We start from the raw sequence: 12,363 nt of genomic DNA, 5'->3' as shown, positions 1-12,363 counted from the left end.
CGGTAACTCTAACTGTTTGCTCTTGCCTAAGCCCTCATATCTATCTTTCTCGAAAGATAAGTAAACAGGTTTTCTGATGCCGTTTCTTCTTCTTTTTTTTCCCTCTTAAAGAAATGCAGCCGCATTTTTTTAAGAACATTGTTTTGACAGGAGGAAATTCCCTTTTCCCAGGATTTAGAGATCGGGTTTACTCAGAAGTTCGATGTCTCACTCCAACAGATTATGATGTTTCAGTTGTGCTGCCTGAAAAGTAAGTGTTGGCTGATATAGAAATAAAACATGCAAGTCATTTTGTAGATAAAATGGTCAATAGGTAGGCTTGAGTTTAAAGCCTGGTTCTAGCAGGTTTATTTCACCTTTGGAATCCTTATTTTCCCTTTCTCAAAAATTAAAATAATAAACCTGACATTTCAGTGGGCAGCTTGATGCTAAGATGCTGAGTGTAGTTCCTGAGGAAGGAGCTTAGTGGGGCCACATCCTGTTCAACGTTTTCACCTTGTAAATAAAGAAACAAGGGCTCATGACTTGGCAGAGGCCTTATAATAAGTTATAGGCCTTAAAATAAGTTAATAGCAGTGACCAGACTAAAATCTAGTTCTCTTTATCTTGAGTTGGGAACAAATACATGTCTCTTACCAAAAATATGTCTAAATAACACCCCCTCACTGCTGTCCCAGTCTTAAGTTGCCAGGCAGAGTTGCAAATAAGACTCCATATACCTGACTTTTTTTTTTTGAGAGAGAGAGAGAGAGTGAACAAGGAGAAGTTGTGGGGAGGGGCAGAGGGAGAGAGAGAATCTTAAGCAGGCTCCATGCCCAGCACAAAGCCTGACACAGGGCTCGATCCCTTGACCCTGAGATCATGACCTGAGCCAAAATCAAGAGTCAGACACTTAACCGACTGAGCCACCCAGGTGCGCCCCATATACCTGACTCTTAATTTTAGAGTTTTGGTTTTTTTTTTAAGATTTTATTTATTTATTTGAGAGAGAGAGAAAGAGAGAGAGACACATGAGAGGGGGGAGGGTCAGAGGGAGAAGCAGACTCCCTGCCGAGCAGAGAACCCGATGCGGGACTCAATCCAGACACTCCAGGATCATGACCTGAGCCGAAGGCAGTTGCTTAACCAACTGAGCCACCCAAGTGCCCTAGAGTTTTGTTTTAAAGTAAAGTAGAATTTTTCTAAATCAGTAGCTGTAAATAGAAGGCCCTCATCTGCTCACGTAATTTATAGCTATCAGATTAAAGAATAAACAATTGCTGGAATAATATTTGTCAGCATTAATGTTCATATACTTTGTAGAAAATGAAGCATACTAGATTTTTATCCTGTGTATTTAATTATTATTTTTCCACCATGTTTCATTATTCCCCACGAATTTTTTTTTTTTTTTGCTTTTTTTTCCCCCCTACACACTTTTTATCCTGCATTTGAAATGCAAGTCATGCATACATTACAGGCCAAGGGATCCACAGAAATAATTTTTATTCTTTTATTCATCAAATTTTTATTGTACAACTGTTTTATATATGTATGTATGTTATATGTACGTAGGTAAATGTATATTTAAAGGTTAGGAAATACAATGAATAAAAACATTTATTAACTTTTCATTATTTTTCAGATTTTAAACTGATTTGGAGGAGAGGAACAGTAGAAATAGAATTGAGTCATAACACAAAGTATAACCTTGGTTGAAGATAAAACCAAACTAAATGTTTTATGTGTTCTAGTTTTACTGACCATGTCCTATCATGTAAATGTTTCATTTATTAGAGGTAACAGTGTAGCAGCAAAAGCACAGACTAAAAAAAGTTCTGGGTTAAAACGTAGTCCCACACTTAACCTTTCCGAACTTCATTTTCCAAATCTGTAAAATGGGAGAATGGTTGTAGTTGTTTCATGGGTTGTTGTGCAAAATAGATGACATATCTTTGCCACATACAAAATTTAGGTCCAGTTATGACAGTGTTTTTCCTTTTATGCATTTTTGACCTATTGTATTCTTGTTTTTAATTAGAAGTAGAGGGTCTATAAATTCAGGGCACAGGGGGAAAAAAAGAACTTAGTTGTACTAGTGACCAAGGTTCTTTTCTTTCTTAGTTTACCTTATTCCTATGAAGCTTATGCTTATTTTCACACTTTAAGTGATTTTCTGTTAAATCAAGTTGGGTAGAGATTGCCACGTTTTAGTTACTAATGAATGTTTTCTGGCATTTCAGTTCTGTAAAATAATCTGGGTTCACTTATCTTAACTTTATTTTTAGCCCTATTACTTATGCCTGGGAAGGTGGAAAATTGATATCAGAGAATGACGATTTTGAAGATATGGTAGTAACAAGAGAAGATTATGAAGAAAATGGACATAGCATCTGTGAAGAGAAATTTGATATTTAAGAAACATTCTGAATTAAAGGTTTAATTTCAATTATCTTTTTAAAGTAGGTTAAGGACCTGTGTTACCTTTCATCCTAAGATAAGCTCTTAAACTTATGTAAATACTTTGATCCTTGGCTAATTTTCAAAGGTTTCTTAGCTACATTATTACAGTAAACTGTATCTCAGCTCATATTTTCATTTAGGAGTTAGACTACCATAACAGTGCTCACATTGTTCCTGAGAGTAGGTTATCTTTCATTAGAAGATGAAAGAGTGAATGCATTTATATTTAATTCCTTATAGCTGAGAGCATGAACATACCTGTCTCACTGGTCAGTTTTCCTTGGAAGGCTGTTTTGTGTGACTTTGAGTTGGGAGGGATTGGCTAAAGTGTTTTCTGGCTGATATGATTTCTCTTTTATAACTACGTATTTTATCTAAAAATTGTCATTTTTATTTATACATACTAAAGTTGGGAAGACTAATCTTATTTGTGTTTTACATTTATTTTTTATTTAGAATAAGTTGGAAAGGGTGGAAACCAAAGCCAATTTATTAAAGTGCTTTTTGATCAGTACTGTGTTGGCAGAAATGTATTATTTCATTCATAAAAATACTGTACCGTTTTTTAGGATGAAAAGAAATTTGAAGTTAACTCAGGGTTGGTCAAAAGCTCTTGAAACAAATGTTAGTGGTTTGTTTTAAAAATGCTTATACGGGGTGCAAAAAAAAAAAACCCTTATATGACTCACAGTAGACACAGTAAGCTGTTAAAAGCTACAGATTTCCCATTTAAGGGAACAGCTGGTAATGACGTTAATGAATGGAGCAGGTAGGCTTCTGTGCTTGCAGACAGTAGGAACTCATTTGGGCTATCCTAAGCAAAACAAAATTTATCAGTAGGACAGAGTTTTGTAAAATTAGAAGAAAAGACTGGACCAACAGCCTTAGGAAGGATAAAAAACCAGGATAACCTTAGGAATCTAGGTTACAGAAATTGAGAAACAGTCCTTTTAGAGACCTGCCATCAAAATAGCTTCTCTATTTTCTATCTTAATGTCATTATGTTCATGAATCAAATCCCTACCAGTTTCTTTATCCTAGTTAGGATCATGCATTTACCCCATGCCTTCAGGGACTTTGACAGTGCTACTAAGATAGCATAGAGTAAAAGCAAGTAGTTTCCCAAAGGAAAATTAAGGTGAAGAGACAGATGCTGATCAGAGTGAAAGAGATGTCAAGTACAATTTCACTTGGATTTTGTTGGGTTGGGACTTGGTCAGTCCTTCCTAGACTTAGGCTGGAAGTTGCAAATTAAGTGTGTGTTACCCAGTTACTAGCACTTAATCTGTGGGCAGTGTAGCAAGAAGGTGCTGATAGTATAAAATAAGGTTTTGCAGCCATTCAGTGTAACTGTTAGAATTTCAAGATGATGTGGTGGAGGTAAAAAGGTAGGTCCCTATTTAAAGGGCTTCCTTGACTTGGCAGGATCTCATGTTGGACAGGCAGAATACTTAATCATCACCAACCAGGTGTTTTTCCTGCGAGGAGCAAGCATTCCTCAAAGCTGCATTCCCAGAACATGCCCTGGCCTTGAAGTCTTCTGTTACATTTTGCTGAGAATGATGTGTGTGTGTGTTCACATGTACTACAGTAAACTAATTTCTGTATGCAGTGTGCATCTCATAGTGGTCATCTTTGAGACACAAAAAATTCATTTCTGAAATTAATGAACATAGACCTTTATCCTTTGTCTCTAGAGCATTAAAGCTCCCATCCATTTCAATACCTATCTAATTTAGAAACTTTATTGCTAGGGATTTTATTTTAATATTATACAGTAAGTTGACTTTAAAGGGAACATTTACCATTAGTTATAAATAATAACATTGAAGTGATATATTAAAGATATCAATTATTTTGGAAAGATACTGATAAAATCCTAATTTAAAATTCATTAAAAGTGGGGTGAGAACTTAGCTACGTTAGAGTTCATAATTTTTAACTGTAAATTGCATACGTGGAAATATGTTCCAGTGTTGGCCATGCATTGTATAACCCTTAAGACAATAAATAGTTCGGATTTACATCAATGATTAAGACAGAGCAGTCCTCTCAAACACTTTTCTATCTTGATTTTGGAAATTTTTAATTTAGTGGTGTTTGGCATGGAATAGCAAACTGATCATATTCACCTACTTCATGTCCCAAATCCCTTTAAACAATTCTAGTAGAGAAGGGAAGAAAGTAAATGAGATCGGGAGGAATACACAGGGAACACTTCAGTGCTATTTGTGATAAATTCTTTCTCAAGTTGGATGATGGGCACATGGGTGTTCATCGTAGTAGAATCTATACTGTGTGCGTGAAATAGTTCGTACTGTATCTTGATAGAAGAGTAAATCCTTAAGTGACTCTAGGAAACACAAAGGGTGCTATTGATGAACAAAAGTGGAGGAATTTCTAAAAGAAGAAAAATAAATGAGGTTAGATTGTTAGAGAATCAAGAACAAGAAAGCCCATGTCCCAGATCAGAGCAGGAGAAAACTACTAAATACATAAAAATTCCAGAGATATTTTAATCTTAGGACAAATACAGAGAATAGGAGATCATGGGCGAGCCATTAAAAGAATGAATTGGAAACAGCTGAGCCTTACTTTCTTGGAATTGAGGCTCAGCAGAAAGAGTTGAAGTGTAAGGGTTGGACAGGGAAACAATCTAAAATAGTTTTATATCCACTAAAGACATCAGAGTAAAAAAAAAAATCTTAAAGGGAACAGCTGATTGTGGCACTGATCTCAGGCTAAAAATAAGAGCTCATGCTTCATTAGAAAGAATTCTGACAAGGCAGGACCCTAGGGCACTTAGCACCATAGGTCCTCCTACCGAGGAAAGGCACCATAATTTGATCTTAGATTCAACAGGTAGACAGGAATTTGTAAAAGAAAAAAAAAAAAGGACAACCAAACATTAAACATTTGAGGGATACTTAAAACACCACAATGGTGGGGCGCCTGGGTGGCTCAGTTGGTTAAGCGACTGCCTTCGGCTCAGGTCATGATCCTGGAGTCCCGGGATTGAGTCCTGCATCGGGCTCCCTGCTCGGCGGGGAGTCTGCTTCTCCCTCTCCCACTCCCCGTTTGTGTTCCCTCTCTCGCTGTGTCTTTCTCTGTCAAATAAATAAATAAAATCTTAAAAAAAAAAAAACCACCATAATGTACACCAATCCAACAAACAAGAATGAACCCCTAAGGGAATAAAATAAACTTTGTAATAGTCTCTAAAAGACTAATGAGGCGATTGCATCTATCACAACACGTTACTATAACAAAGACAGATCCTAGAAATTTAAAAATAGGATTACTTATGCTTAGTTGATGGGCTGAATAGCAGAATGGACACTACCAAAGGCTAAAAAGCCGAGGGAACTTTCCCAGAATGTAGCACAATTGAGCAAGCGCTAGGATGGCTGGGGCAAGAAGCTAGCCAGCATTCACAGTATAGGCTACGTTGTCCCCTTGATACCAAGAGCCTTCCCTATAGAGGCCTTTTGATGAGCTTTCACATAAAACACAAATATCCTCACACTTGGGGACTACTCTGAGACATCCATCCATATACTTCTTTCCTAAAGTTTCTAGTTGCCAGGTTTCTTGTAGTTGTCGAGTGTCTGATCCTCTGGTCAAACCATTAGACATCATCTCCATACATATGTTCATGCAAACTGAACAAGAGAGACTGCTCTCGGTTCTGCTGTCTGGGCTCATTGCCCTGCCCCGCTGCAGGTTAAGCATGTTAGTGTCAAGAGGAAGTGGTATCTACAAGATTAGACTCAGGCTGGACAAGTACATTTCATGAGCTCAGGCTCAGAGCACTTATATTGCACACACTGTTTACCTTCCCTCAGCCCACATCTGTGACCTTATGGAGGTTACCTAATAACCAGAGAAAAAATTCAAACCTGGTTTACAGGTGGTTCCATGTGGTATGGCGGGTCCCAGCCAGAAACAGAGTGCTGGCACAGATCAATTATTATTATACTTATGAATAAATCCGGCAACAAAAGAGTTGCCTAGTATCACTGGTCAGAGTCAAGTGACAAGAGCTGGGGTTGTGATACTAACATTTTGGATTTTATGGTCAAAAATCTTTTTAGCACATAAGCAATTGTATACTAAAAACACTTCCAAAAACACTTGTAGAGAGTACAGGGAAGAAAGAATGCCAGAGAAAAAGGTCTCAAGAATGCCTTTTCAGTCTTGAACATTCTTTATGTATATAAATTATGAGAGAAAAGTTTTGTCAAAACATTTATTTCTTCCAGTTAGAAAATCTTTCTTTTTTTTAGAGAGAGAGAGATTGGGGGAGGGGCAGAGGGAGAGGGAGAGAGAGAATTCCAAGCAGGCTCCAGGCTCAGCAACACGGAGCCCAACATGGGATCCATCTCACGACCCTGAGATCATGACCTGAGTCAAAACCAAGAGTTGGATGCTTAACCGACAGCCACCAGGCACCTCAAAAAAAAAAAAAAAAAAATCTTTATTCACGTGGGTAGTACCTGAGAATGTGCCTGAGAAGTTTAAGCAGAGTCTTAAGCACTAATGAATCAGACTGTTAATTTTCACAGAAATTTACTGAATATTCTAACAGGAGGTAATCTTTTTGATGACTGGAGCTGAACTTTATTTATGGGGGGAGAAAACCCTTTGTTTATAAGTCCTCCCTCAAAAAGGAAAAAGGTTTAACCTAAAAAAAAAAATGAATGATAATACCCTTGGGAATTCTTAAGCAGGGTAACTGTAATTTGTGGACCTGTCACTAGGGGGAGCGGAATTGTTGGGTTAGGAATTCACGCCTCAGAACTTCCAAAGACCATTCAGTAGAAGTCAATTTTTCTTTGTAAACAAGTTTAATTGAATAGTAGTATATATATGTTGATCAAATAAGTTTTATTAGGGAGTGTTATAAGAAATTTTCATTAACTTTATACAATAGTAAAACATTTCAAGCATTGCTGAACAATTCTTAGTAATTCTAATTCTAAATTGGATTTCACCAAATCTAGGGAGCTCATTTGCTAACATTTTCCCTTTTGAACTCAAATAGGGCAAGTAGTAAATCAAAGTCTCTGACACCAGACCCCACATCCTCATGTTACCTACCATACCACACACCACATTCGCCTTTGTATCTTTGATATTTCTGTTCCAATCTTAGAAATACAAATCTATGCATGTACGTTTTTATTCTAGAAATTAAAAACAAAACAAAACAGGCTCAGAGGGAAGATGTTTCCTTAAGGTTGTATATAATCCTCTGAGCAGCAGATTCGAGGACATGGTAATATCCTTCATGCATTTCTCAAAGTACCAGCCTTTCACAGTGATGGTGAGCAATCCTCCCACCTGTTTCACATAGAACATTAAAATGGAGACTTTCCTAATAAGGAGACTCTCCCCTGTACCCCCTCCAATAAAGAGCATTTGGCTCCATGTTTCCAGTGTTTTCCTGATCTCTCTAGGACCATCCTTTCAGGTCTTCTAGTGGAGGTACATTAATTTCCTCCTCAACTCAAAAGAACCACACACAGATTAGGGTAGTTATATCTTGTGTGTCATGAAATTATTTTACTTTGTTTTTTGCTTTATTTTATATTGGCAGGAACTTAGAATTCATCCAGCTAATACCCTTATTTTAACATAATATCTGAACGTTGAAAATAATGGTTTAGCCACAAAGCAAAAGCAAAATTTGGAAAACATATAAATATATATCAAAAAGGCCCTTAGTATATTCTCTGAAGACAGAATCGATAGTGTTGATTTTCTAATTCGGTGGTTCTTAATGTGCTTAGATCATAATACCTTTTGAGAATCTAGTGAGGCTATGGATTACTTCCTAGAAAAACACCATAGCACATATACACAAAAAAATTGCACATGATTTTAAAAAGTACACTATATTTCAGCCCTCTGAAACCTTTTCATAATGAAGAATTAAGAGAGAGAGAAGGCAAAATCATGGTTTTAAATATTGAAGAATTTTAAATTTGTGACTTTTAAAACATTCTACTTAAAAAAATCTTACCCTATCTAGATGATTCACAGTAGCCTAAAAGAGTAACTTAAAAATAATACATACTAAGGAAAAGTGCATGTTTTCTTCAGAGAACAAATGCATGAAATGATCCTTTTCTGTGGGGAAAAAAAATTTTTAAGAAAATTAACTGTACCAGCCCCCCAATAATAGCAAATTTAGTGAGTGATTTTAATGGCATAATAATTAAGTGAATCAGCATACATGAACTTAATTTGTATTCCTCTGTAAAGTTAAAAACTTTCTTAACTTTTTAAAGGTATACTCTCTCAGCAACTCTCAAATGTGCAATACAGTATTATTAACTATAGTCACCATGCTGTATATTATATCCTGGTGACTTATACAAGTAGAAGTGTATACCTTTTGTCCACCTTCCTTAACATATTTTAAGCATAATCACACTTACAATCTTTAGGCTACCCTGCCTCTGAAGTCTAAGTATAGTAGTTTGAGACAACCACCAGAGAGTTGTTTGTATTTACAAACTGTAGTTTCTTGCCCCAGAAATGTTAAGCTTCTGGAGTGTGTTTTTGAAAGCTTCTGGAGGGTATTTTTGAAATTCCTTAATTAATTTTTCTTTTTTTTTTTTTTTTGCTTGTTTCAAAGAGATGCTGAGGTTACTATTAATCTGAAGAGCCAATTGGTGAAGATACTGAACTGTCCTTACTGTCCTTTCCTTTTTTCTCCAAACTCTTTGTCAAGTGTTGGCAAAATGTGAAACCTTAAAAAAAAAAGGTTGGAAAAGCAAGTAAAAAAAACAAAACAAAAACCCTGAAATGTACATATCCAAACTGGCCTTATGCTGGACTTGTTTTTTTCCAGAATATGGTGGATGATATTTCTTATTTCTTCTTTGCCTCAGAGTAATAAAACTGCTCCTTTACAAAGTGCTTCATAGCAAAACACATACTGTCTTATTTTACATACATTGTTTCATTTGATCTTCAAAATGTCTCCATAAAGTAGGAGAAGCAAGGAACTCCTACCCCAGTTTCAAGACAAATACACAAGGAATTTAAGTGATATGGCTAATAAATTGGAGGTATATGGGAGGAAAAAGTTTTCCTTGACCCTCTTAGGGTCCCTGGGCTGGGTCTCAAAAGTAAACTGGTGAAGACAGATTAAGAGGAGAAAAGCATACAAATTAAGTTTTGTGTGCCACAGGAACCTCCACAAGGAAATGAAAACTCAAAGAAACAGTCCTCTGCACTTTTATGCTAGTTGTGGAAGAATATGATAGGCTGAGTATTAGATAATTGTAATAAACTGGGGAAAACTTAGCACAGCCTGTTTGTTCCAACTCTTCTTGGTGTCCCTTTGTTTTCAGAGATAAAGGTGCTCCTTACCTTGAATGTAAGGAGGGCACTTCTAACAGGATGGTTTTATGGCTTTTATCAGGGGAGATGGGCAAGGGGGGAGGAGGTCAGGGTGACTTTCGTGCTTCTGCCATGTTCTCAGACTCAGTGTAAAGTATCCAATATGCCAAGTGTCATATTTTGGGGTGGCATGTCATGAACCCCATCAGAGGCATGATCAAAACACAAATAATTTCATGAACATGAGCCGTGCTTTTTTCACTATTCTGTGAGCTGTCTTAGCATGTACAACTAAGCCTCTCCTGATGCTCATCTACAGATGAAGACACCTTTGCCTCGACATACACCAAAGCAATTCTCAATCAGAGTAGGCTTTGAACTCCTGAAGGTCATCAATTTTAGGGTTTTTATCTATCTTCACTATAACGGCTTTTACTTAAACACACCTATGATGATACCCTGGAATTATACTGCCTTTGAAAATTTAAACTCCTGCACCCAACTCTCTATCCAGAATCTACTGTCCTTCAAATAACAATATAGTAGTAGCTTAAAATGAGTGTATACCATGTGCCGAACTTTTTGTACTTTTTCCTCGTTAAGTCTTCAGTAACCTCAGTTCTAGGTGTGTAAGTATTACTAGTATCAGCCCTACCTTAGTTCCCACTATTATATACTGGCTTTAGAGCTGTCACAATTGTTGTCATTCTCAGAATGTCAAATCCTCACGTGCCACTTTTCTTTGTCCATCACCTCTTCTTTCCTCTCCCGAGTTAGACACAGAATCAAACATTTGAACCACTTTCTCACGAACGCATGTGTTCCTATCCTGCAACGCCCGATGACCCAAAATCCCAGCTCTTCATCAATGCTTGAATCTGCCTTTTCCACTCTGGCATTCAAGTCAGTAAGTGCTGCCGACAAAATCATACTGTACAAACTGGCACCACTAAAATTTGTAATCTACGTCATCTGGGTGCTTAGAATTCCTCATCAGTTCATTTACTTGTCCTTTCTCAGCTGCTTTTCCCATTCCCCTGACTTTTGCAAACCATCCTCCTCTTCTCACAGGATCCATTCATTGGTCCAACTCCTCAGACAATATCTCCTCTTCCTACTTCGTCAAGGAAAATGAGTGCATCACTTGACAATCTCTCTCAACTTTCCACCTTGAACCTACACATTTATTTACATCCACACGCACTGTCATCTTTATTCCAATATCACTCCTCCTGTGCCAGGCACACCTGTGGTCCGTGCCCTTGAGCACATGTCCTCTGCTCTCTTCTCAGCAGATCAGTTTACTAGAACCTCTGGCTTGACTCAGCACCGCCCTAATTATTGTCCACTTTTCTCTCTTCCCCTTATCGTTCACCCACTCTTAATTTCTTGATCCATTCATTCCCTTTCATCCCACTGCAACCTGGTTTTTGTCTCTCAAACTGCTGAAACAGCTCTCCACTAATTGGCTCCAGAGAGTTGGTGCAGTCCGAATCTGCCACATGGAGTCCTCCTCCTTAAAATGCTACATCTCCTTGGTTTTATGGGCATGACTTCACTCATTCCCCTCCTCACATCGCTTCTCTGTCTCATTCATAGGTTCCTCTTTACTCACCCCTTGACTACTGGTGTTCCTTAATGTTTTATTCTTGGATCCCTATTTTACCCAATGTACTGCAAATGACCTCAGTTTCCACGTGCTCCCAGATATTTAGTTTTAGCTCTTATCTCTCCCCTGAGCTGCAGTGGTGCACATCCAGCTACCCTGCTGAAAACCTCAACCAGGATGTCCCACACGACACGTATCTTAAATCAAAAGGCCAAGCCGGATTCAATCATCTCCCTGGGGGTGCCTGGGTGGCTCAGTTGGTTAAGTGTCTGCCTTCAGCTCGGGTCATGATCCCACGGTCCTGGGTGGAGCCCCACATTGGGCTCCCTGCTCAGTGGGGAGCCTGCTTCTCCCTCTCTCTCCACAGCTCTCCCTGCTTGTGCTTTCTCTCTCTGTCAAATAAATAAATACATAATCTTTAAAAAACCATCTCCCTAAACACGTTCCTCTTCCTGTTTTTCTGTCTGGATTGGCAGCGGTCACCCCACCTGGAAGCTTGAGAGTCATCTTTGAGTCACCTTTCTTCCTGAGCCCCAGAAGCAGTCAAGTGTTGCCAATTATACTTCCTATATATTTCTCAAACCTGTCCCATCCTCTCCATCCCTCTTGCCTCTACCATAGTACAGGACTAAATCATTTCTCACTTGGACTACTGTAATATCTCCTAAGAATATTGCCAACCCATTCTACATACTGCTGCTAAGCATGCTCTATTTAAAATACAAATCCAGCCATATAGAGGTGCCTGGGTGGCTCAGTCGTTAAGCGTCTGCCTTCGGCTCAGGTCATGATCCCAGGGTCCTGGGACCAAGCCTCGAGTCGGGCTCCCTGCTCGGCGGGAAGCCTGCTTCTCCCTTGTGTTCCCTCTCTCTCTGTGACTCTCTCTGTCAAATGTATAAATAAAAAATCTTAAAAAAAAAAAATACAGCCCCATCACTCTTTTTTTTTTTTTTTTTTTT

The 12,363-nt window shown here is 38.1% G+C and overlaps 2 protein-coding genes across 7 annotated transcripts in view; one reads left to right on the top strand and one right to left on the bottom strand.

Annotated features, from left to right (window-relative positions):
* The window catches only part of ACTR6 (actin related protein 6), a 31,024-nt gene extending 21,192 nt beyond the window's left edge, over positions 1–9,832 (top strand). For 3 of the 6 annotated variants that reach the window (XM_034987757.1, XM_034987756.1, XM_034987752.1), the window contains exons 10-11: positions 112–250; positions 2,268–2,956. In XM_034987757.1, coding sequence (XP_034843648.1) covers positions 112–250; positions 2,268–2,397 — 269 coding nt within the window. In that variant the 3' untranslated portion in view covers positions 2,398–2,956. Of the gene's footprint in view, positions 1–111; positions 251–2,267; positions 2,957–9,085 lie in introns of those variants that run through there. The other 3 variants (XM_034987753.1, XM_034987754.1, XM_034987755.1) reach the window with 3 other exon arrangements.
* A 490-nt stretch (positions 9,833–10,322) lies between these two features.
* Positions 10,323–12,363, bottom strand: part of DEPDC4 (DEP domain containing 4) — a 30,327-nt gene continuing 28,286 nt past the window's right edge. Inside the window, 1 exon segment of the mRNA XM_034987245.1 lies at positions 10,323–10,450. Coding sequence (XP_034843136.1) covers positions 10,323–10,450 — 128 coding nt within the window.

This window comes from Mirounga leonina, unplaced genomic scaffold (assembly GCF_011800145.1).
Source record: "Mirounga leonina isolate KUSES-001 unplaced genomic scaffold, KU_Mleo_1.0 Mir_418, whole genome shotgun sequence".
In the NCBI taxonomy this organism is placed as follows: Eukaryota; Metazoa; Chordata; class Mammalia; order Carnivora; family Phocidae; genus Mirounga; species Mirounga leonina.
Note: the sequence above shows the minus strand (reverse complement) of the source record. Positions and strands in the feature narration are given on the sequence as shown.